At 57.7% G+C, this 24,316-nt stretch overlaps 2 protein-coding genes across 14 annotated transcripts in view; one reads left to right on the top strand and one right to left on the bottom strand.

Annotated features, from left to right (window-relative positions):
* Positions 1–178: 178 nt before the first annotated feature.
* LOC105497994 (zinc finger and BTB domain containing 7B) lies at positions 179–16,340 on the top strand. Of its 8 annotated transcripts, XM_011769679.2 has the most exons (6): positions 196–217; positions 391–491; positions 7,793–7,932; positions 8,449–8,548; positions 12,473–13,632; positions 14,036–16,340. In XM_011769679.2, exons 4-6 carry the CDS (start codon positions 8,453–8,455, stop codon positions 14,499–14,501), a joined length of 1,722 nt encoding a protein of 573 aa, XP_011767981.1. In that variant the 5' UTR covers positions 196–217; positions 391–491; positions 7,793–7,932; positions 8,449–8,452; the 3' UTR covers positions 14,502–16,340. The 8 variants fall into 8 exon arrangements, with proteins under 8 accessions (XP_070940601.1, XP_011767981.1, XP_011767984.1 ...); XM_071084500.1 differs by lacking the exon at positions 8,449–8,548 and having other exon boundaries at positions 179–234; XM_011769685.3 differs by lacking the exon at positions 8,449–8,548 and having other exon boundaries at positions 202–217.
* Positions 16,341–16,343: 3 nt separating this feature from the next.
* The window catches only part of LOC105497992 (DC-STAMP domain containing 2), a 33,129-nt gene continuing 25,156 nt past the window's right edge, over positions 16,344–24,316 (bottom strand). For 5 of the 6 annotated variants that reach the window (XM_071084486.1, XM_011769671.3, XM_011769668.2 and 2 more), the window contains 7 exons: positions 23,864–24,031; positions 23,620–23,720; positions 21,852–21,982; positions 21,385–21,512; positions 20,919–21,012; positions 20,672–20,812; positions 16,344–16,577 (listed from right to left, as the gene is read on the bottom strand). In XM_071084486.1, coding sequence (XP_070940587.1) covers positions 16,361–16,577; positions 20,672–20,812; positions 20,919–21,012; positions 21,385–21,512; positions 21,852–21,982; positions 23,620–23,720; positions 23,864–24,031 — 980 coding nt within the window. In that variant the 3' untranslated portion in view covers positions 16,344–16,360. Of the gene's footprint in view, positions 16,578–20,671; positions 20,813–20,918; positions 21,013–21,384; positions 21,513–21,851; positions 21,983–23,619; positions 23,721–23,863; positions 24,032–24,316 lie in introns of those variants that run through there. The other variant, XM_011769675.2, reaches the window with a different exon arrangement.

Below are 24,316 nucleotides of genomic sequence, written 5' to 3'. Positions count from 1 at the left end.
AAGGAGGGAGGGACCCATCTGCGCTCTGCAGGGACTGGCTGGACGAAGGGGTTGAAGTTTATGTCCTTATTGGGCGGAGGGAGGGGGACCTGGGGGGGCGGGTGAAAAACCAGGAAGTGACAGAGGGTGTTGCTAAGTGTTGGGGGGGGGAGTTTGGGGGGTGGCAGGGGCGGGGGGAGGGAGGGGAGGGATGGGGGGAAAGCAAGCAGGAGGACAGGTGAGACAGCAGGACAGGTGAGGCGGGCCCTGAGGGGGGGGCGGGTGGGAGCCAGGTGAATGTACGGCTCTTGGCGGCCGAGGGGGGGCGGGCGGCAGGAGGAGGCAGAGGGCGGCGGAGGAGGAGCCCCCCAGCAGCGAGCGGCGAGCAACTGACCGCGGCCTTCTGACCAGGACCGGAGCAGGGCCCCAAGCCCCCGGGCCTGGTGGGGGACGCGCTTCTTCCCACACCCTGAGCCTCAGCAGCTCCAGCCAGCGGACCCGACGGCTGAGAGGTGAGTGTACCCCACTTTTGTCTCCTGGCTCGGGGTTCACTAGACTCGAGACTACTGCAGTGTCCTTCGTCCGTCCTGTAAGTGGGACCCCCACATACACACGCATGCAGATCAGATTCCCACCACTCCCCTTCCCTGTGCTTTCCCAACACCCCGGGTCTCTGGAATTGGTTTTAATTGGGAGGAAAAACAGAGAAGGAACTGCGGATGCCCCCCAACCCTGGGCGGAGGGTCCCCAGAAACTTTCTCTGCACTTCTCCTGGGATCAGACAGACAGGCGGCTTCGGGATGGAGAGGGGGTGAGGCGACGCTGAGCGTTTCCCCAGTCTCCTTCGTGACTTTAGGGGGAGACCCCAGACCGGACCGAGTTGAGGGAATGGAAACGCTGACGGACTCTAACTAGGACAACGCGCACCCCCCCACCCCGCGCCCCCTGGCGCGGTGGGTTGGCCCCAGGCCAGTTGCATGGGGGTTGGGGGGGCGCAGGAGGAGCCGCTGCTTGGGGGAAAGTTACCGGCTGGACTACGGTTTCTTGCGCTTCCAGAGCCGCGCTCTCTCCAGCGGTAGTGGGGCTCAGCAACAACCTCCGAACCGACATAGAACGACCTCTCTCTCCCCTGCCCCTCAATCCCACTCCCTTCCTTCAGGCTCCAGTACCGCCGCTACCTTTTCCACGCCAGCTCATGACCCCAGAACCCGAGAGCCAGGGCGGGTGACTAGGAAGAATTCTCCTACCTACCGCCCGTCCCCCCACCAGCACCGGCGCACCTGCCCCAGCCCAGAGTGGGGGTCGCTACAGTGTTGTTGTAGAACCTACAGAGTGAGCCTGGCAGAAGGCTGCCATTCAAAGGGGTGGGGGGCGCTGCTTTCAATTTCCAGCTTTCTCTCCCTCCTCCCACCCCATCCCAAGTAAGAGAGCGACGTGTCCCGGCCAGAGCGAGGTGGGGGCGGGAGTGGGGGGGCGGCGTGGGCAGCGGGTTGTGCCCGGACACGTGCCTGCCCAGGCGCCCCGGCCCTGCTGGTGTTTAGAGAGAGGGCGGGTCCCCTGCCCCCCGCCCCGCACAACCCCCACGTATCAAAGGGCGGCTGAGACGTGGTGAGACCTCGGGGCGCCCTGGGGGGCGGGGGGGCGGGGAGCCTGGGTCCGGAGCAGGGGAGGGGCAGAGGCGCCGGTGCTAGCTGACCCACAGGAAACGAGCGCTGCTGACCTAGTTTGGGACACCGGAAGTGGGTGCTGGGGAGAGGGGGAGACCGGCTGGCTGTCCTGGCTTCCGGGCCAGGTGGAGGGTGTTCTTGAATTGACCCCCGCCCGAATGCCTTGGAGACCCCTAGCTGCAGCCGAGAACGGGAATGAGTCAGCGCAGCTATTCCTCCTTCCCCCAACTTATTCCTGGAGGAGGGAGACCGCTTATCAGGGGCGGGGGAACCAGATTGGGCTGTGAGGGGTTAAACCAGGATGGGAACTGTCTGTTCCCTAAGGGAGTATGTGTGAGTGCGGGGATGAGGCCTGGAGGATTATGGGGTTGCCTCCTGCTGCCCTACACACACCAACTGGTTTGGTCACCCCTGTACCCGCCTGGCACTGCTGGGAGAGCTGGCATGGAGTGGGCATCAGGTTGGGGAGGAGAGAGTGGGCATAAGGAGTGTTGCGCTGCACTAGAGAGGGACATACTTGTGACTATGTCTGGGTGGTAGTTAGTGTTTCTCCTTAGCGGTAACTGGGGAGAAGGGCAGGGGGCTCCCCCTGGAGCAGCTGATGAAACAAGGAGAAATCTCTGTCAGTGCCTCTGTCCCTGGCCCCGGGGACCCCAGCTCCCCCAGCGTGCCTCTGTTACATGGTTGCTGTGGGCACGGCACAACTAGCTGGCACCCCCAGACACTGTCCCCTCCCTTGGGTACCATACACCCCCAGCCTTGGCATAGGGGTCAAAAAGGGGTTAATACCACCAGAATGGGGCTCTGGGGAAGAAAGAAGGCAGTGCCCACTAGGCTCAGGTGTCAAGGAGACAGGCTTGCTCTAATGGGACACTCATCACTACTCAGCCCTGGCTGATGTAGACCCCAGTATCTGGAAGACAGGTGCTGTCCCCTTCTTCCCCATGGTGCCCCCTGGCACCCAGGGCCCCCAGCTCCTCCTTGGCCTAGTGCCTGCCCAGGGAGGGCGCGGCGGGCAGCGGGGGCTGGGCTAACAATGCACCATCAGGCCCTTTGTGTGCCTGCACTTGGCACCCTGGGGAAGGGTGGGGGAGGGGGCCCAGCAGGCATGGGGGGCGGAGCGCTCTGGGGTGGGGACAGTGAAGGCTGGGGGAGAGAAGCAGAGAATGAAAGCAGGTGGGGAGGAAAGGGAAGTAGGTCAGATAGGATGCCAGCCCCCCATTCCAAGCCAAGGCTGAGAAAACCAGCCCCAGATCCTATGGCTGCCTGCATGACATCAGACTGAGGGACAGCCTAGGACTGGGCATTTCAGGTCAGAAGTCACTGCCCAGGGGACTGCTCAGATGGAGGAGGTTTGGCCTGGTACTGCCCCCCTTCTTAATGGCTAAGAGACCCAATTCTTCTGGCCCAAGACCAAGGTCCCAAGATGAGTAGTGAATGGGCTCCAGGCAGGGCACTGCCCTCTGACAGAAGCCTCTGGGCCTGCTGCGGGGCTTCCTGCCTCTGTCCCGCTTGGCTCCCTGACCTTCCTGAGAGTTAAGACTGTCCTGACACCAGGCCTTAGGGCCTATGCCTGTTTTGGCCTAGGGCAGGAGAGAACAGTGGGGGAGGAAGGTGGGGACAGGCAGATGGATAGGACCCTGGCATGGGGTGTGCCCGCCCTGGCCTCTTCCCCCTCCTTGTGCTGAGTAAACTCGTGAGTAAACTTGACGTTTTGCCCGGACAGTTTGAAGTTGCCTCGCTGCCCCCTCCCCCCCACCTCTTGCCAACACAGAAGCGGCCAGGCGCCAAGGCGGGCCTGGGGGACTGGGAGGTAGGGGATAGAGCTGCTGTCATCCACCATCAAGTGTTTGGTGGGGTGGGGACAAGAAAGACCCCCACACCCAGCCAGGCCCAGGTCTTGGCAAGAATCTTGGCTGGGGCCTGCAAGCATCTGTCCCAGAGCCTTGGGGAGCCCAGGAGAAGTGACTTCAAAGCAGGTCCTCTGCCCACTTCTGACCTCCACCCCTACTAGGGAAAGGCACCCAGCTACCACCTGGCCCCCTGAATTGCCATCTTTAATATTCACTGGCACAGGGACAAAGCTACCTTTAACAAATTCCCCAGGGAGACCAGAGAGGGCTGCCCTCTTCATCCTGTCCCACAGCTTAGGATGGACATCTTAGCCCTCTCTTCCCTGAGGCCTCCAGATGCCATGGTTCTGCTCTGGAGGATAGCATTCTCATTTGCCAGCACTTGCCCTGACTACATCTGGCCTAACCCCACATATACCTCTACCATATTTACCATCAGGCCTAGCCCTGATCTCCCCAAGCCCCTTCCTTTGCCTGCTATCCTCCCCAGAACCAGGTCAGCCTTCAGAGCTTCCCAGTCAGCAAATACCTATGCCAGATTCAAGGTTTGAAGGTGCCCCAGGCAAAAGAGGGCTGATGGAGGCAAAAGAAACAGTGATCCCCATAAATATATCAATTTGCTATCTTTTGACATCACTGATTCCTCTTCTTCCTCCCAGGCCAACAGAATGACATGGGGAAATGCCATCCCAGTCCCTGACAGGCCTCAGAGTGGGGCTCCCCCAGGCCTTTACTTTCGACCTCATGTCTCTGGCTTCAATTTCCTTCCTGTTTCCACCGTCCCCCCAACTCCTCCCCACCCATATGCCCCTTTCAACAGACATCCTCTCCTCCTTCCTTCCTCCTTTCCTCCCCCTTTGCCTGGGAGCAGGGGTCCTCTTTCCTCCACCATGGACATCCTAGCCTTTTACCTCTTCTTAAACCTAGCCCCCTTGGAGATTCATGAGCAAGTCATCTGCCCTTCCCACCCATCAGCAAGGCTCTGGGGAAGAGGAGAACCCAGGGCTTCTCAAGGGGTACTACAACTCCCAAGGTACATACAAAGCAATTGTGGTGCACACTGGGAATTGTAGTCCTTGAGCTCTCAATTTGGCTGAGTCTGGAAGTGTTTCTTGATGAGGGTGAAAACCAGAACTGGGATGGGTTGGAATGTGGGTACCCTCTGCATCCCCCCACTTTATTCTTGCTATCGCATTGCCATGGGATGCCATGTACCTATGACTGACATCCATCTCCCTTGCTGAGACATGCTACCCGTCCTCACCTTAGGGCCCCACCCAAAAGATGCCCACACCCTGCCCTGCTGTCCCTGGCAGGGGTGAAACAGAGGGGCCCCATGAACTCCCTCCCTGCCCCCTGCCCTCTAGGCTGGTTCCCTCCCTTTATGGGGATCAAAGGGCAGAGAGCAGCCCCACCCCACTCCCTCGCAGGCTGCAGGCACTAGGGCTCTCAGGAATTGCAGGGACTTTGGTGCCCAAGCAAATGCTTGGGCAGGGGGAATGCCGGGAGGTTGGCACCTGGTGGTAGGGAGAGACACTGGCCCCCACCCTGGGGTGTGGAGCCTTCATTAACTGCTCACAGGGCTGTCCATTGCCTCCTAGGCTCTCCCTGTGTAGGCCCTGACCAGTGTGCTACATCTTGAGGGGGTGGCTTGAGAACAGGGTCTTAGGTCTTATCTGTAGGGCCTAGGGGCCTGGGCCCGTCAGACTGGCACCAAGGCACAGGGTGACCCTCCCCCACCTCAGGCCCACAGTTGGCATGGGGCGCTGGGAGCAGGGGGGTAGGAGGGAGAGGAGGGCAGGACTGCCAGCATCCTGGTGGGTAGGTGCCAACCGGGCCGGGAGCTGGTGAGGGGCAGCAGGCCAGCGGCATTGAGCCAGCAGCTGTTGGGGGAAAGGGGAGGGGATACTTTAGGGGGCATTTCTATGGTACCCCCAAGCCTAGCAGGACTTGGGATGGCCTAGTGTCTGGGGGACACTAGGGCACTCCTCATTCCAGGAATAAGGGACCCCAGGAGTTGTTTAAGTGAAACTTGGTGGCCCATCCATGTCTGGGCTCAGAGCCCTCCTGAGTTGCCCCTCAGGCCCAGGCGGGTCCCACCCAACCGGCCAGGGTGGCAGCAGCTTGCGCAAGGGGTGGGGCTAGGCGCTTCCCAGCAGATGCCCCCTCCCGGCTCCTTCCTCTTTCGGTGCCCACAGCTCCCCCAATCTGTCTATCCCCCTCAGGCCAGCTCTGTACCCCCTGATCCCCCTGGCTATTGGGGGCTGGCATGAGTGCTGCCCCCTGGCCTGGTTGGCAGGGTTTGGCGCCCGGGCAAGGAACTGTGGTATGTGAGTGGGTTTGGGGTGAGGCTATGGGGAGGGCGGGGTGCCGCCTTGCCCAGCCCCTGAGGGCCCCAGCCCAGTACAAGGTAGGGAGAATTCGGCCAGCTCCCAGGGGGACTGAGGAGTCTGCTGGGGTCTAGAGGGCCTCCTTGTGGTCCCCATCCCACATATTCTGAGGGGCTGGGACCCAGGCACCTGTCACCCCTGGCACTGACCGTCCAGGGTTCCCCTCCTCCCTCTTCTGGCCACTGCCACCTCTGTCCCCTCCCCTCCCTTCTTCCTTCTCCTGGTCCCACCTCCAGTAGCCTCTCCCATTGCTCCTCCTCATCTCTGTCCTCCTGGACTGTCCCAGCTCCTACCTTTCCTACCCCTCACCTTTTTCCTCTTTTAGGACTGAGTAAGGACAGGAGCGGGTGGGTTCTGCTGGGGCTTCAGGCATCACAGGCAGAGACTCTGGGCCCTCTCCCACGCCGCCAGCCCTCCGGTAACCCCTCCCTCCAAGCTGGGGGGAGGGGGGACAGCACCCAGAGGGTTAAGGCTGTAGGGGGGAGGGGCTGGGCCAGGTCGTGGGCGGCCCCTTTGAAGGAGGGAGCTGGAGCGGGGAACAGCCACCCTACCTCCCCCCAAGCCTGGCCCTCCCCCACCTGTCCCAACCTGCTGCCCCCAGGGGCCAGGAGGAGTTGCCGCCAGGCCCCTCAGCATTCAGGTGAGTAGGCCCTGCTCTGGCTTGGGAGATCAGGCCCCAGGGGGGCTTGGAGGCCTAGAATTAGCCTAGGGTCAGAGGACTGAAAAACAGGCCAGGAAGAGGGTGCCCAGACTTCACAAGAGAGTTTAGGGAACTGAGGGCTTGAGAAGCGGGAATGTGGGGAGGCTTCAGTGTCTAAGGGGACCCGAGCGGATCAGGAGAGGCAGAAGAGCGGCCTATAGGGACTGAGTGATTGCTGGGCCAGGCCAGAAGGCTGGTCAGGCTGGCAGAGAGCCGGGCTCCGGAGATCGGGCTGGGGTGTCCTCTGGGGCTGGGGGGCTCAGGTTTCTGCCGGCGGCTTGGCGGGTGTGGGGTTACCAGCCAGCTCGGTTACCCAGCTGGAGACACTAGGCTGGGGGGAGGGGGTGGGCACAGGGCAGACCCTGGCACCTTGTGCGGTCTCCTCAGGCCCTAAGGGGAGCTGGCACTGTCCAGGCAGACCCTGCTGAGAATCCTGATGGCCAGAGTCTGTCCAAGTGGACAATTGCCTGGTCCAGGGTGGGCACCCTCCGGGGAAAGTCCAGCAGCTCCAGGGCTGGAAACTCTGACGGGCACAGAGGCACAGGTTGTCCCTCCACCCCCACCCCACATCCGCTCTCGCTGCAAACCCCCCTCCACCACTCATTCTCCCCAACTGGCTCCCAAATTGTGGTCCCCTGCTTCATCCAAAAGTGGGGCGTGGATGCCCTAAACTCAACCATCTTTTGGCAAGACCAGGTGTTGGAGGGCAGGCCTGGCCCCTGATTTAATTCCTCTGCCTCTCTCCACCCCTCACATGCCTGGGGAGAAGGGAAGGGATGCTCGAAGCAGGGGGCCAATGGAGACAGTGGAGAGGTTTGAGCAAGAGAGAACCAAGGGGAAGAGAAAGGAGAGGCGGGGACAGTTCCTGGGAGGAGGCCTAGGGACACTGATGTGGTGGAGAGGGTGCGGAGTTCAAGGAGGGCTGAAGGAAGGAATGCAAAGGGTGGACTTGCGGAGGGAAGACAAGGGTCGAAGGAGGCAATGAGAACAAAGAGGCCAAGAGAAGGGCAAGAGTGAAGACTGGCTGATGGCAGGGAATACCCAAAGGTGGTGGTGCGAAGGCTGGGAGAGTTGCCCCCATTCCTTCCTCCGCCATCTTTTATCTCCCTCATATTTCCCTTGATGGAGACTAAGGGGCTATGGGCAAGGGCTTGTGTCATGGAAAGAAAATGTAGGGAAGCATTAAGGTCTACCTCATTTCAGGAGCCCCAGAACCAGGACTGGGGGATTTGGAGCTGGGCAGAGACTTAACCCCCACAGCACCGGGAAGCAGCCAACTCCCCTTGCCTCCTTCCCCCTTCGTGGCTTGCGGTCTCTCTTCCCCGCCTCGGCCCCCAGGAAGTGTGAGTGCTGGGGGTGGTGAGGTTAGGAGGGGAAGCGTCATATGGGGGATGGGGAAGGCATGCACAAGCTTGGAGGGGCTGGGGTGGGGAGAGAAGAGCTCCATAAATGTCAGAGCATCCCTGGGCAAAGAACCTCTTCTTTGAAGCCCTTCTAGTCCTCATGTGAGAAGAGGTTCAGCCCCTTTACCTTCCCTCCCCAACTGGGCAATCCAGATGGCTTCGGCCCCTGGGCCCCAGAGGCCCTGAGAAGTGGTGGAGAAAGCTGGAGAATAAGAATTCCTGGGTCCCTTAGGACTTTGGACTGGCTGTCCAATTTCCCCACCCCCCTGGTCCAGACGCAGGCCAAAGCCCTGGCTTCGTGCAAACTTAGTTCCAAAAAAACAGGAAGAGAACCTGAGGCTGGAGTTGGGGTGGGGGTTGGAGGGAGAAAGGAGACAGAAGTAAGGGGGAGGGGTGGCCAGCCAAGGCACCAGGAGTGTTGGGAAGAGCCTCAGGTCTCTCCATCATCCCTGGCAGGAAGATGTTACAGCCTGGTCCTCATCCTCCCTCACCCCAAGCTGCTGCTCCTGGAGAAGCCTGGCCAGGCCCCTCTCAGGCTCCCTGGCAGAGCCTAGAGGTAGGGGCCTTGGAACCTGGGGAGGGGGGGCTCTGTGTGCCTGTGTCTCAGGCCCATATCTATTTTCTCCGCCGCTAATCCTGGTTCTGCCTGCTGCCCCCCACACTAAGCCTCACTCCCCTAATCCCCAGGGTGGGGAAAGGGGGGCCAGCTTTACTCAGCTGCCCTATTCAGGGCCTCCTATCCCTGCCCTTCGGCTGGCTCAAGCCAGCAGTGTTGGCCCTAGTGGCCCCCAGCCCTGCACTGGACCCTGCCTGAGGTCAGCATCTGGAAAGAGTTCCTGTCTCCCTTTTCTTTCCAAGACCGGGCCAGTGGCCTCCACCTTTTGGTTTCTTGGTGCTGGACATACCCTGCCAGGTGCCCTTGAGCACTGAAGGGTAGGTGATAGGCACTTCCACCTTTACCCCCTCCCAACTTTCTCACCCTGAAGTCTTCCCCCAACCAAAGATAGGGCAGGCTTGACTCAGGGCCCAGTTTCAAGAGAGCTGCCCACCGGCTTGGCCGGTCTAGCAGGCCTGACAGTGAGGGGAGCCTGGGGGGGTGGCGGGAAAGAGGGGAGTGATGGGGCGGGGCCCCCAGTTCTTCCCCCTACCAGGCAAACAGACCAAACAGACCTTGCCCGGTTCCCTGGCACAGCTGCACCCCCAACCACCACACACGCCCATGCCCACAAGGTCTTAGCAAGAGGGGGCATGCCAGACTGGGTGGGGATGGGCCGCCTTCATGGGGCGTCAGGGGACTGGGCCCTCTGGGATGCAGAGGTGGGAAAGGTGCCCAAGGTGGGGTGGGCACCCTGGCACCAGTGCCCTACCCTGGCAGAAAGAAGGGATGCCTTCGCCCCACCCATCCCTCCCAGATGATGGGCCTAGGAGGGCCCCTTGGCCTGGTTGGCACCACCATAGCTCCAGGTGGCACCTATATTGGCATGGGTGCTAGAGCCCTGAGTAAGGGTTAGGGGAGTTTCCCAGAAGCTAGAGAACCTTATGAATACCCTCTCCTTCCCACGCATGTCCTCTGCCTCTCCCCCTCTTTCATTGCTACCTCTTGGCCATGGGCATTGGATTTGGGCCTAAGGAGTTAAACACCCACCCTTGCCCAATCCCTGTGTGAGTTGCGTGGTGAACGAGCCTGAGCCTGTGACCTGACAGTGAGGTCAGCCAATCAGCGCCCCCACCACACCAAGTTGCCACGGAGACCGGCCCTGGGGTGGGAGAAAGGAGGCGGGCTTAGCAGCGGGAATGGGTGGGGTGGGCAGGGAAGGAGGGAGAGGGATGGGGTGAGCCACGTGCCTGCCAGTGCCCAGCTCCCAGCCAATGGACAGCGAGGACAGCCCCACCCATCCCCCTTAGGAAGGACAGGATCCACTTGGGCCCAGGAGGGTGCCTACTGCTGCTTAAGTGGCTACAGCCACTGTTGCTGCTGCTCCTCCTGCTGCTGCTGCCCACCTGGTTTTTGTTTGTTCCCAAGTCTGGGGGCCATTTGCCACTTGTGCCATTTGTAAAGTACAGTCAGGAGGATTAAAGGGAGCAGGGAGAGCTCTCAGATGGCTTGGTTCCTAGGGAGAGAAGTGGTTTGAGGACTTAAGGTGGAAACAGGTGGGCTATCTAAGGGTGCCTAGATGTGGCTTACAAGCAAAGACGGACATGCGGGTGCTGCTCACCTAAGGTTTCTGTGTAGGAGCCCTGGCCTTGCAATGAAGGGGGCAGGCAGGGAGGCAGACACAGAGAATGCAGTTCTTGTGTCCTAAAGAGAAAATTTGTGGCTGGGCGCGGTGGCTCAAGCCTGTAATCCCAGCACTTTGGGAGGCTCAGACGGGCGGATCACGAGGTCAGGAGATCGAGACCATCCTGGCTAACACGGTGAAACCCCGTCTCTACAAAAAAATACAAAAAACTAGCCGGACGGGGTGGCAGGCATCTGTAGTCCCAGCTGCTCGGGAGGCTGAGGTAGGAGAATGGCGTAAACCCGGGAGGCAGAGCTTGCAGTGAGCTGAGATCCGGCCACTGCACTCCAGCCTGGGCGACAGTGCGAGACTCCGTCTCAAAAAAAAAAAAAAAAAATTTGTGGCTTAACTCCCCCATTCACTCCCCCACCCCCCCAAAAAAAAACCTTTCCCCATCAATGGCCAGGGCTGAACAGCTGCTGACGCAGCAGAGGGGACCCTGACAAAATATCAGTGGGACTTGCCCTAAGGATCAACAGGGGTAGTCTTTAATATTACATATGAGGAACAGGCCTCCTCAGGAAAGGAAGTGACTTATCCAAAGTCATGTAGCTAGTAGTAGCCTGGTTCCCTCAGGGTGATTTGAGGGAGGGAGGCTGACCTGTCCCCAAGTAGTTTTCTTAACAGAGGCCATCTGTATAGTGGAATCTGACCCCAGGCTAGGCCAAGGCCAGAACATTTATTGAATCCCCACTGCGTATCAGGCATTGTGCCATATTTGGTCTCATTTAACCCTCACCACAACTCTAGGAGTCAGGTGGAATTATCCTATATTACAGACGAGGAAGGCGGCTCAGAGATTAAATCACTTGTTTAAGGTCACGGAGCTAACTGGTGGCAGAGACAGGATTCAAACTCAAACCTGGCTGACTCCAGAGCCCAGCTCTTTCCAGGCCCCAGCACTGTCTCCAGTTGCTCCAGACCCACAAAATGTCAGGGCTGAAGGGCTGAGCCATTGGGGCCACTACTTCCACCCCCTCCTTGCACAGCTGAGGAAATGGAAGCACAGAGAGAAATGACTTTCCCAAGGTCATTCAGCAAGATAGTGGCAGAGCCAGGATTTAAAGCAGGTCTCACCCCCTTCCAGGCCCCAACCCCTGCCCACACCTCTGCCAGCCTTGGGATGGCTGGCTGCTCTGCACCCACCTCCTGTGGCTGGGCATTGGAGGGTAAAGGATAGAGAGCAGGACCAAGGCCCTCTGGAGATGTGGCTCTCCTGGAATACGGAGAGAGGGGTGGCAGTAGCTGAGGGGGAGTTGGGGGGTGGGACTGGAACTTGGCCTATTGGCAGTGGGGGAGGGGGCGGGGGCGATGCTTATCTGTGCGGGGCAGGAAGCAACCGCGCCAGCCAGTGACACCCCAGCAAAGGGTGGCTGCTCCTTGGCCCCATGGGGGAGGGGAGGATGTGGGGGGAGGGATGCTGGGAGCTGTGTTTCCCGTTTGGCCTCAAGAAGCGGGGGATCTAGAAGGGGAGATGAACCTTTGGTAGCCAGGGGAGGGGCACGAGGAGGAAGAGGATGATGCTTGGAAGCTGCCTTCTCTTGTTTGTATATGTTTTACAGTGTCCTAGCCGCTTTGGAGAGAGATAACTTGAGTTAAAGCACCTGTCTGCCTGGCCTCCGGCAGATATTGGTCCAGTGTGAGTCTGAACTCTCTCATTGGCCTCTCCCCAGGTTATGAGGAGGTTTCACTACAAAGACCGTTACCTCACTTTTCAAATGACTGAGGCCAGCTGCCAGTACCACCCCTGGTCCTTCAGCCAGTTCTTTATGAAGCCTGAACCAGGACCCAGGCATCTTAGCTCCTAGTCCACTGCTCCTTCCAAAGAGATGGGGAAGGGGGCAGGTGACACAGATGGACCTCTATGAAAAGGCCAGAAAGGCAGGGCTCCTGCTGCCACAGAGGCAGAATAGAACAGTGTAGTGGTTAGGAACAAGGACCGGGCCCACTGCCTGAATTCAAATACTGTTCTGCACTTAACTTGGAAAATCACTTCACCTGTCTGAACCTCAGTTTCCTTGTCTGTGAAACAGATGATGATCATACTTCGGAGGGTTTTGGAAGATGAAATGAGTGTAAAGTACTCAGAAGGGTGACTGGCATGTAGTCATCCTTCAATAAGTATTGGCTAAAGTTGGTCCTCTTTCCCCAGACCCCTATGGGCTGAGCGCTCTTAACCTCCCCTCTATTTGACTCTGCAGGAGAAGATGGGGAGCCCCGAGGATGACCTGATTGGGATTCCATTCCCGGACCACAGCAGTGAGCTCCTGAGCTGCCTCAATGAGCAGCGCCAGCTGGGCCACCTATGTGACCTCACCATCCGGACGCAGGGCCTTGAATACCGCACCCACAGGGCTGTGCTAGCTGCCTGTAGCCACTACTTCAAGAAGCTATTCACTGAGGGCGGTGGCGGAGCTGTCATGGGGGCCGGGGGCAGCGGGACAGCCACTGGGGGAGCAGGAGCAGGCGTGTGTGAGCTGGACTTTGTAGGGCCAGAGGCACTAGGCGCCCTCCTTGAATTTGCCTATACAGCCACACTGACCACCAGCAGCGCCAACATGCCAGCTGTGCTCCAGGCTGCCCGCCTGCTGGAGATCCCGTGTGTCATCGCTGCTTGCATGGAGATTCTGCAGGGCAGTGGGCTAGAAGCTCCCAGCCCAGACGAGGATGACTGTGAGCGAGCCCGCCAGTATCTGCAGGCCTTTGCCACAGCCACAGCCTCTGGAGTTCCCAATGGTGAAGACAGTCCTCCACAGGTGCCCCTCCCACCACCTCCACCACCGCCACCTCGGCCTGTTGCCCGCCGCAGCCGCAAGCCCCGGAAAGCTTTCCTGCAAACCAAGGGGGCCAGAGCAAACCACCTAGTCCCTGAGGTGCCCGCAGTACCTGCCCATCCCTTGACCTATGAGGAGGAGGAGGTGGCAGGTAGAGTGGGCAGCAGTGGGGGCAGTGGGCTGGGGGACAGCTACAGCCCTCCCACAGGAACCGCCTCCCCTCCTGAGGGGCCCCAGAGCTACGAACCCTATGAGGGTGAGGAAGAAGAAGAGGAGCTGGTATATCCCCCAGCCTATGGGCTGGCGCAGGGTGGCGGGCCCCCGCTGTCCCCAGAGGAGCTGGGCTCAGATGAGGATGCCATCGATCCTGACCTGATGGCCTACCTAAGCTCCCTGCACCAGGACAACCTGGCACCAGGCCTGGATGGCCAAGACAAGCTGGTGCGCAAACGCCGCTCCCAGATGCCTCAGGAGTGTCCTGTCTGCCACAAGATCATCCATGGGGCGGGCAAACTGCCTCGCCACATGAGGACCCACACAGGCGAGAAGCCCTTTGCCTGCGAGGTCTGCGGTGTTCGATTCACCCGGTGAGCAGCAAGTGGGGAAGGGCCCGGCAGGGGTCGTGGGTAGGGGACAGGGTGGGAGAAGAGGGGGAAGGAGTTAGGAGACCTGAGGTGGAGGTAGGTGGTCGTGGAGGGACTGGGACATGAGTGGGTTACTGGAATGAGGAGAGCAGAATAAAACAAGCCAGCGGGGGGTGGGTCTGGAGCATGAAGGATTTGGTGCCCAGGAGGGCAGTGCTGGAAGCAGAGGAGTGGATAATGGCAAGGCCTTGTTAAGCTAGAGGTGAGCCAGCAGGGTATCCTGGGGCAATAGTGGGGTAACAAATGGTGAGGGACAGGGATGGGACAAGGCCAGGGTGGTATGACCAGAAGGAGCCAGGGATCCCATCCTGAACACCTCCCTGCCCCTCACCCCTGCCTGTGCCAGGAACGACAAGCTGAAGATCCACATGCGGAAGCACACGGGAGAGCGCCCCTACTCGTGCCCGCACTGCCCAGCCCGCTTCCTGCACAGCTACGACCTCAAGAACCACATGCACCTGCATACGGGGGACCGGCCCTATGAGTGCCACCTGTGCCACAAGGCTTTCGCCAAGGAGGACCACCTGCAGCGCCACCTCAAAGGCCAGAACTGCCTGGAGGTGCGCACCCGACGGCGCCGCAAGGACGATGCACCACCCCACTACCCGCCACCCTCTACCGCTGCTGCATCCCCCGCTGGCCTCGACCTCTCCAATGGCCACCTGGACACCTTCCGCCTCTCTCTAGCTCGATTCTGGGAGCAGTCAGCCCCCACCGGGCCCCCGGTCTCTACCCCGGGGCCCCCTGATGACGATGAGGAGGAAGGGGCACCCACCACACCCCAGGCTGAAGGTGCTATGGAGTCCTCTTAAAGAGGGTCGAGGGCCAGGCTGAAGCAGCACAAGGCCGGGGACACCCATGCCAAGCAGTGGGAGCACGCAGGACAGACACAGCAGGGGTCTGGGGCACGGAGCCTTGCTGGTGTCAGCATCAGCCCTTCCTCCCAGAGCCCTCATTCCAATTCCGAGCTAAGAAGGTATTGGGGCAGAGGCTCCCCAAATTGGGGTGATCCCCCAAGGAGTGATACATATATTGTGTATATATTTACAGCTCTATTGTAAAAGTGGGGTCCCTGTCCCCAGCTGCTCCTGGGGAGTAGAAGCAATAATGTATTTCTGATTTGTGGGTCCCACTTCGGCTATGCGGGTTTCTAGGGGGTGGGGGCTTGGGACCAAAGCCTTGCCCCGCCCCTCTGCCCCTTGGGGGTTTTGGCTGTGTAAGGGGGTGAAGGACTGCCCCTCCCTTCCGAGACCCCTCCTTCCTGGTTTCTGTTCCTTTTTCCTGGCAGTGAATTATGCAAAGGGGGCCGGCAAAGGAAGGGTAGGTGGGGGAAAGCCAGGTGGAAGCTTGAAAGACTGGGGGACTGGGCCTGTAAGGAAGGAGCCATCCCAGTCCCCCTCCGCCCTGCTCCCGGCGCTGAGTCATGGGGTCGCGGAGAAGAAGGGGGCAGGGTGGCCTGATTGGCTCGCCCGCCCCTGGGGGCAGTGGAGGGGGGCCCCGCCCAGCTAGGGGAGCCGCTCCGTTCCACTCCCCTCCCTGTCCCTCCCTCCCCGCGGCCCTGGGCAGGGAATGTCTTGTTCCCGCCGCTCCCTCCCCGGGGCCAGAGGGCAGGGCGGGCCGGGCGGCGTCCTACCCTCTTCTCCTCCTCCCCATCTCCTCCCCGCCCAGGTGCGAGCCGGAGCCGCCGCCACCGCTGCCGCCCCTGACTCACGCCGCCCCCGGGCTGGCGCAGCGAAGGGTGTGGGACAGGGTGAGGGGTTGGAAGAGCCTTGTGGAGAGCGGGCGAGCCGGCGCCATCTGGCGGCCATGCCCTGAGCGGGCGAGCGCCCCCCGCGGCTACTGGAGCGAGCTGTCTTCTCAGCCACCCCAGCTGGTGAGCGGCGCCCCCTTGCCAAGGCAGTGGGCACAGAACTTCTCGCTTGGCCGCAGGAAAAGGGGCTGCGGACCTGTGGGAAAGTGATCCCCTTCCCAGATCCTTGCCAGCTGGGCTTCCTGTCAGGCAGGGGAGAATAATCCCCTCACTCTTCTCTTAGGATTGAATCCACCCCCATTCTGTACATAGCCTCTTCTGTTGGTCTTGTTGAAATCTAGTTTCAGATTTTTAACTACCCAATTCTGCTGGGGGTGGGGGACACCCCCCCCTTCCTCGCTGGGTGCTGGACCCCTTTTGCAGCCTGGGCTCTGCCTTGCACTATTTCCCCTTCCTGGCCTGACGGCTCCTCCCCCTCCTTAAAAGGGGCAGGTTCAGGGGCCCGGTGCTCTTCCTCCCTTCCATGCACCCCCATGCCCATTTGCACAGCTGCCCAGGTACCCCTAACAGTGGGGAGGGGTCACAGGGAGGGGGTAGCGGGACCAGTCCCTGTATCTATTTAAAAAGTGATGATGTAATATATTGGGGTGGCAGGGAGGTCGGGTTGTCCTGGGCCTCATCTTAGCATTTCAGGTGATGGGGGGAGCCCAGGGCTGGGGAGACCTGGGGCCCAGCCCCAGAGAGTGGGGACAATGTGGCCTCCTTTCTCCCTACTTTCGGCTTTCCCAGTCAGTGCCTTAGGGGGGAGAGGCACTCCCCCCCTCCTATTCCCTTCCCCCCATCCCAACCCCCCGACCAAGGGTGTAAGTGACAGGAAGAAATAATAATAATTTAAGATTCACACTTGTGTCCACTTTTGGTTTATTTGTGGGGTAGGTGGGAAGGATCAGGAGGAGAGGGAGGTGCGAGAGGGACTGAGGGTTCTGAAGCTGGAGTGGGGGCTGCTTTGGGGGCAGAGGATGTCTCAGGTGGTCTGTGGGGCTCAGGGCTGGTGAGAATGCTAATAGGCTGATGGGCTTCAGGTAAGGGCTGCTGCCCGTGCTTCCTCTGCTGAGGCCCCTTCTCCTCATCCAGGTCGCTAGTGAGGAGAGGAAGGGTGTGGCTGGATCACCCACCTTCTGTCTTCACAGGTGCATCCCTGCCCCCTGCCCTGCCCCATCTGTTCAGATCCAGCTCCTGTTCTTTATGAGGAACTCCTGCTCTCTCAGACCCACGAGGCATACCAGCCCATGGCTGTAGATATTTTCTGATTTTAGGCTGATGCTGAGCGGGGGCAGTGACTTGCCTGAGGCCACATGGCTAGGAAGGGCGGAACCACTAGTGACCTCAGTGGTCACACCTGCTCAAGGCTCAAGCTGTCCCCTCTGCTGACCCAGCTTATCCTTTCACTGGGCCCTCTAGAACCTCTGAAAAGAAAGCTTTGCTTCCCCTTCAACCTCTCGACTCATCACGACCTCCACCGTCCCATTCACACTGGAATGTGCCCACTGGACAGTTTTATTTGCAGTCCTCCCAAGAGGAGGTAGCTTAACCTTCTCAAACCCAGCTGGCCCCTAGTGATTTTTGCAAAGCCCCTGGCTGCCATGACAGCTATACAACCAGTGCTGTGGCTGTCTCCTTAGGCCTGCCACACACCTGCCACATCTGTTTAAGATGCCGGCTCTGGACTCCTGCTGTTTGTATGGTCCTACAACCTCCTCGTTAGAGGACCCATCCAATTCTCTGGCCTCTCAATCCCTAACCTCCTTGGTCCTATTGACTGTCATCTCTGTTCCCACTCAGACGTCCTCCTCAGCCTTGGCCCTTCACTGGATTCATTCCAGAGTTCTTCCCTGGCCATGGCCCCCTCTCTGAGCCCCTCCTGTTCAGGCAGCTCTCCCTCCTGGCCACTGCCCCTGTTCTAACACGTCATCAAGACAGAGACCCTGGGCTGCCCCCAGGGACCTTAGCCCCTCCTCTTCACCAGTCATCTTAGACACTCTTACCAAAGACACCTCAATTCTCACTCCATCTTGTCCTCCTGACCTGCCCAGAAAAAGCCCTCCACCCGTGAATCCTATTCATGGCTACCACACATGCCAGAGAAAATCACATAACCAAGCGCACTGGAGCAATCATTACAGGTTACGGCTTCCAGCATCATCTGGGCCTTTGACGCTACCTGGAAATCCCTTAACCTCCCCAGTCGGCTTCTTTGCACACTTGCCACAGTAGTTCTTTCAACCTCTACCACCCACTCCTTGAAATCTTCATTCCACTCCCAGCCGCCTGCTCTGCTCTCTCAGCAGGTGCTCTTGCCTCCTCCTCCCCAGAGAGAAGCAAGGCCTCCAGGCTGGAGTGGGCTCAGCTGCTCAGGGGAAAGTATACTCTCCCCTCTGCCTCTGCCAGCCTGCTCCTTTCTAAGGCAGGCCACCTGGTCCACCTGGCCCTGGAACCCAAACCTCCCTCCCCAATGCTCTTTTACACTGCCTAAATGCTCAAATCTTCCTGTCCTTAGATCTAGAAAACGCTTTTAGTGCTGACTCCCCTTCAAGCTACTTTCTTGCTCTGTGAAGCTAACTGTCTTTCTCTTCACCATCAAGCTTACATTTTTTCAAACTACAGCATTTGATAATGCTTAGATTAAAAGCATTATCAAACTCCTGGCAACAGTGATGCAGGAGCCACATACCATATTTCTGAGTCCTTTTATTTTGCATGTATGTATGTATGTATGTATGTATGTACGTATGTATGTATTTAGAGACGGAGTCTCTCTCTGTCACCCAGGCTGGAGTGCAGTGGCGCGATCTCGGCTCACTACAACTTCCGCCTCCTGGGTTCAAGTGATTCTCCTGCCTCAGCCTCCCAAGTAGCTGGGATTACAGGCGCCTGCCACCATGCCTAATTTTTTGTATTTTTAGTAGAGACAAGGTTTTACCATGTTGGCCAGGCTGGTCTCAAACTCCTGACCTCAAGTGATCCACCTGCCTCAGCCTCCCAAAGTGCTAGGATTATAGGTGTGAGCCACCGTGCCCAGCCTTTCTGAGTCTTCTTTACCTGACAGCCCTCAACCCATCATGACAGATCCAGTTTTGGTCTTCCCGATGCCATGAAAAACATTCCCACAAGCCACTCCAGTGATTTCCTAACTGCCTGTCACCTGTCTTCACATGATCCTACTTGATTTCTATTTTTTTTTTTTTAATCTTCTCATTTTTCGAGACTAGGTCTTGTACTATTGTCCAGGCTGGAGTACAGTGGCACAATCTTGGCTCACTGCAGTCTCGGCCTCCCTGGCTCAGTGATCCCTCCCACCTTAGCCTCCTTAGTAGCTGGGACTAAAGATGTATGTCACCATGTCCAGCTAATTTTTATATTATTACTTATTTATTTATTTATTTATTGAGACCAATCCTCCCTCTGTCGCCCAGGCTAAAATGCAGTGGCACAGTCTTAGCTCAATGCAACTTCTGCCTCCCAGGTTCAAGCAATTCTCCTGCCTCAGCCTCCTGAGTAGCTGGGACTACAGGTGTGTGCCACCATGCCTGGCTGATTTTTGTAGTTTTAGTAGAGATGGGGTTTCACTATGTTAGCCAGGCTGGTCTTGAACTCCTAACCCTAAGTGATCCTCCCGCCTCAGCCTCCCAAAGTGCTGGGATTACAGGCGTGAGCCACCCTGCCCTGCCAAGTTTTTGTATTTTTAGTAGAGATGGGATTTTGCCATGTTGCCCAGGCTGGTCTCAAACTCCTGGACTCAAGAGATCGGCCCACCTGGGCCTCCCAAATTGCTGAAATTACAGGTGTGAGCCACTGTGCCCATCCCCCCACTTGATTTCATAAGTTTGCCTCTCCTGCTTTCTTGAGCCTCTCCCCTCCCTGTCCCCTCCCACTCTCCCGCCATGCCCTCTGCCAGGATGATCTAGCTCATCCTCTCTCTTACAGTCTCTAGCTCAGCCACCCCCCAAAAATATACCTCCAGCCCGGAGCCCTGCCCTTTTCTAACTACCCCCCTGGGCATCTCCAGCTGGATGCCCTACAGACACCTCAAAGATCTCAAACTGGGCCAGTCGTCTTTCACCAGAACCTGTTTATCTTCCTGCCCTAACACCTGCCCAGGCCCAAGCATAGAAATCCCAGTCACACTCAGCACCTCAGTCCTGAGGCCATCACGAACTCCCAGACTAAGACAAGCTCCTCTCTGACCTCCCTGCTCCTGCCCAACCTCCACTCTGCTTTCTTCGTTTATGGTCTTAAAAGACAAATATGAGCATATCACTTTCCAACCTAAGCTTTTCAAATGACAAGTTAAGGTTCTTGCCCCTCTCTTCCCACCTTGACTTCCAACCTCATCTCCCAGCATTCTCTGAGGTCTCTACCCAGTCACACCCATCCCTTGGGCTCTACCCTTCTGAATGCCTCACATTCTCCAAACCCACACAGGCCTCCCCTTGGAATGCTTTCCTCTACTTCTCAGCCTAACAAACCACCAAGTTGCACCCAAAATCCAGCCCATGGCCAGGCACCATTGCTCATGCCTATAATCCCATAATCCCAGCACTTTGGAAGGCCAAGGTGAGAGGATGGTTTGAGCTCAGGAGTTTCGAGACCAGCCTGGGCAACATAGTGAGACCCCCGTCTCTACAAAATAATAATAATAAAATAATAATAAGCCAGGCATGGTGGTGTGCCTGATGTCCCAGCTACCCAGGAGACTGAGGTGGGAGGATCACTTGAGCCCAGGAGGCTGAGGTTGCAGTAAACTGGGATTGCGCCACTGCATTCCAGCCTGGGTGACAGAGTGAGACCCTGTCTCAAAAGAAAACAAAACAAAACAAAACAAAAATCCAGCTCATTTATCACCTCTTCTATGAAGCCTTCATTAATATGCCCCTTTTCCCAAATTGGCTGTTGTGTCCTCTGTGCTGTCCAGAGTGTACTTCACTCCTTTATCAGGGTACTGTCCACCCTGTTATCTATTCGATGTCACTCTCCCCAAGGGCATGGTGAGCTCCTCCAGGGCCACGGTGCTAACACAGAGCAGCCGCTTGGCAAACCTCAGTTACTTCCCCTCCCCTCATGTCGCTCTCAAGCCCTGGCAAAGGTCCAGACACTCAGGAAGGCCTTTGTAAATGGAACAGAACCTGCTTAGGCCTCACAATTCCCAGGTGCCAACTCCTGCTTCCTGCTCACCTGGACTCGGAAGTGGACTCCACTGAGAGGCTCCTGCCGAGCACTTCTTGGAGCGGTTGCTGCAGTAACCATGCCTGCTCAGGGTCCTTCCATTGAGCTGCAGCCAGCCATAGCTGAGGGCCCTCCTCATCGCTGGAGTCCCTGGAGAAGACTCTCATCTCAGTGGCCCGCAGACATCCTGGGAGAAGGGTGGCTACTTCCACTGCCCCCACAGACTCCAGCCACCCCATGTCACTGAAAGACTCACAGCTCCAGGTCTAGGTCCCCCTGGTAGGAGAGGGGAGATGCACACACAGAGCAGGTATTGTCCAGGAGGCGGAAGCAAGTGAGGCAGTAGAGACCTGGCGGAGGCCAGGGGGAATGGAGGTGAACCCGAGCTCACCCACCCACCCTCTGTGCTTCCTGGCTGCCAGCCCCTGCCTCCCCTCACACCCCTGGAGGAACCATCCTTGTCAAGGGGTGCATACTAGGGAACTGCTGCAACGTCACTTGCACATAAATCCTATTCATAAATACCCAGGAAAATAAAGGCAAGCATGGAGAAAATGAGCTACCTGAGGGCTCTGTGTAAATGAGAACATGCATAGTAGTGAAGGGAGGGGCACAAAAGGTGAGGTACAAGAGAAGTCCATCAAGGAAGGACCACAGTGGATTGTCATACGCAAGTGGGGTAAGTCTGAGCAGCGAGAGGCACATGCCCCAGCGGGTCTCACCTTGGCAGCCCGGGGTACTGCAGGACACAATGTTCTCCATGTCTCCCTCATCCTGGGGCTGCCCACAGCCCAGGCAGTAGGCCTGATGCAGCCAAAAGTGGCTGACAAATGGACCTAGGCAAGGGCACCTAAGAAAGGGGTCACAGACACTAAGCAGGCCAGACCAGCCAGCTTAAGCTTCCCCACTCCAGCACCAACCTCCAAATGGCAGGGAGGACTTTCTGACTTCCTGCAGTACATCCTCCATCCCTCTGACTTCAGCAGCAACCGCTCCATGGCTCTGCCTTCCTTCCTCCCTTCACTCCTCACCCCTAAGAATTCCCATCTCTCACGGCGTTAAGGGCATGCAATGGGCATCCTCTTCAACCAAATCTCTTGACACTTAGAGAGGACAGAAATCCATTCCGACTCCTGGCTCTTTTTCTTTCCCCCTTGCCCCACCCCTATAGGAAAGACAGTGGCCTCACCGACTGGCCAGCACTAGGAAGGCACTTCTGTGGCCCTGGTCAGCCGCCCGCCGCCTCACTGATCGGTGCAGGGCAGCCAACAGATTGGTTCGGCGGCTCAGAAGTATGTTGTACAGGTAGGAGATCCTCTCCTGGTGCGGGGAGATCAGGGATGGGGTCCCACTTGACCCTGTTTTGTCTGCCTGGAATGCCCTCTGCGCCCATCTCCACTCCCTACCTTTTCCTTCTGTCCAACTCCTATGAATCCCTCTAAGTTTGGCTCAAATGCCCTCTCCTCTGGGAAGTCTTCTGGACTTGCCCAGGTGGAGTTACCACTCTCTCCTCTGGTTTTCCATAACACTTTTATTCATTCCTAAATAAAAGTGCTTTTTAAATTACAATGTCTTGTTAAAAGCTTGTTAAAAGGTGACCTCAGGATCACCTGAGGTCGGGAGTTCAAGACCTGCCTGACCAACATGGAGAAACGCTGTCTCTACTAAAAATACAAAATTAGCTGGGGTGGTGGCACATGCCTCCACCAGTTACTCGGGAGGCTGAGGCAAGAGAATCACTTGAACCTGGGAGGTGGAAGGTGCGGTGAGCTGAGATCGTGCCTTTGCACTACACCCTGGGCAACAAGAGCGAAACTCCGTCTTAAAAAAAAAAAAAAAAAAAAAAAGGAAAGGAAAAAAAGCTTGTCTGGCCTGCCTCAAGTCTGTGAGCTCCAGACTGTGTCTGGTTCATCTCGGCATCCTTGGAGACCAGCATAGAGATAGGGGAATATAGTAGATGCTCAGTAAATGATTAGTAAATGAGTAAACCAATGGTGAGGGTTTTTTGTTTGTTTTGTTTTGTTTTTTGAGATGGAGTCTTGCTCTATGGCCAGACTGGAGTGCAGTGGCGCAATCTCTGCTCACTGCAACCTCCACCTTCCGGGTTCAAGTGATTCTCCTGCCTCAGCCTCCCGAGTAGCTGGGACAACAGGCACGCGCAACCACGCCCAGCTAATTTTTGTACTTTTAGTAGAGACAGGGTTTCACCATGTTGACCAGGATGGTCTCCATCTCTTGACCTTGTGATCTGCCCGCCTCAGCCTCCTAAAGTGCTGGGATTACAGGCGTGAGCCACCGTGCCTGGCCCCGATGGTGAGTTTTTAATTATACCTCAACATGCCAACACTGCCCCCACCATGGTTTTTGTTTTGTTTTGCTGAGACAGGGTCTCACTCCATTGCCAGGCTGGAGTGCAGTGGTGCAATCATAGCTCATTATAGCCTTGAACTCCTGGGCTCAAGCGATCCTCCCTAGTAGCTGGGACTATAGGCACACACCACCATGCCTGGCGGGTTTTTTTTCCTTTTCTTTTTTTTTTTTTTAATAGAGACAGAGGCTCACTTTGTTGCCCAAACGGTCTCTAACTCCTTGCCTCAACCAGTCTTCCTGCCTCGGCCTTCCAAAGTGCTGGGATTACGGGTGTGAGCCATGGCACCAGCTCCACTCTCCAACTCTCCCCCATCTCTCATTCCCCACCCCCCCAACACCCCTGTGATTTTAACAAAACTTTGGAGGTAAATGCTGTCTCAGGAAGCCCCACTCCAGAGGCACCATTTCTCCCAGCCCCATCTTGGGTCCAGAAGTCTGCAGTCCAGGTCATTTGCTTTGGAGTTCAACCAGAGGAGAGAGGGCTGGAGCTGCTGAAGGAATTCAGCTCCCAGAGCCAAAACAGCCAGCCACTAGCTAAGCCCCCTGGGGAGGGGGCAGGGCCCAGCTCCCAGCCCTGGACCCCTCACCTGCTCCCGGGATGGGTAGTAGGAGGCACAGATGACTCGCCGCAGCCGGCTGACATAGCTGCCAAACAGGGTGACGAAGAAGCATAGGCCATACATGACGCCTGGGAGCACAGCAGCCAGTCAGCCTCACCAGCAGGCACAGGTGTCAGCCCACCCCTGATGCCCCCCACACCCTCAGCAGTCTGCACCCCTCATTTCCTGCATGGTGTCCACTCCCCCAGGGCCCTCAGGGTGTGGTTGATACCAATGACTATGTAGCCAGTGCTGTCCGGCTCCGAGGGACGAAGGAGACAACGCCGGGACAAAATACTGATGTTGCCTTGCTGCAGGACATCAAATGCTGACACCAGGTCACGATAAATATTCCCAGCATAGCCAGTCCCTTCCACGGTTATAGACACCAACACAGGACCTGGCACAAAGACACTGTGTGAGTGACACTCATGGCAGTTGCTATGCAGAAAAGCCCACACCTTCTGGAATGAGGAAAGTGGAGCAGCGCAGGTCATAGGATGACTCAGACCCTCGGCTGGGGGCCTCTGATGCCTCAGGCACCCTCATGGTGCCCTGGCGCCTGACCTCAGTTCTGGCTCCTAGGACTGGCCCCATGGTCCAGCTAGGTGGTACTGGTGTCTGGTCTTCCTATCCAAGCCACCACATCTAAGACGACCTTAATGGTCAGTGAGTCCACCCCCCT

Source organism: Macaca nemestrina, chromosome 1 (assembly GCF_043159975.1).
Source record: "Macaca nemestrina isolate mMacNem1 chromosome 1, mMacNem.hap1, whole genome shotgun sequence".
Taxonomy (NCBI): Eukaryota; Metazoa; Chordata; class Mammalia; order Primates; family Cercopithecidae; genus Macaca; species Macaca nemestrina.
This window is presented reverse-complemented; position numbering and strand designations above follow the sequence as displayed.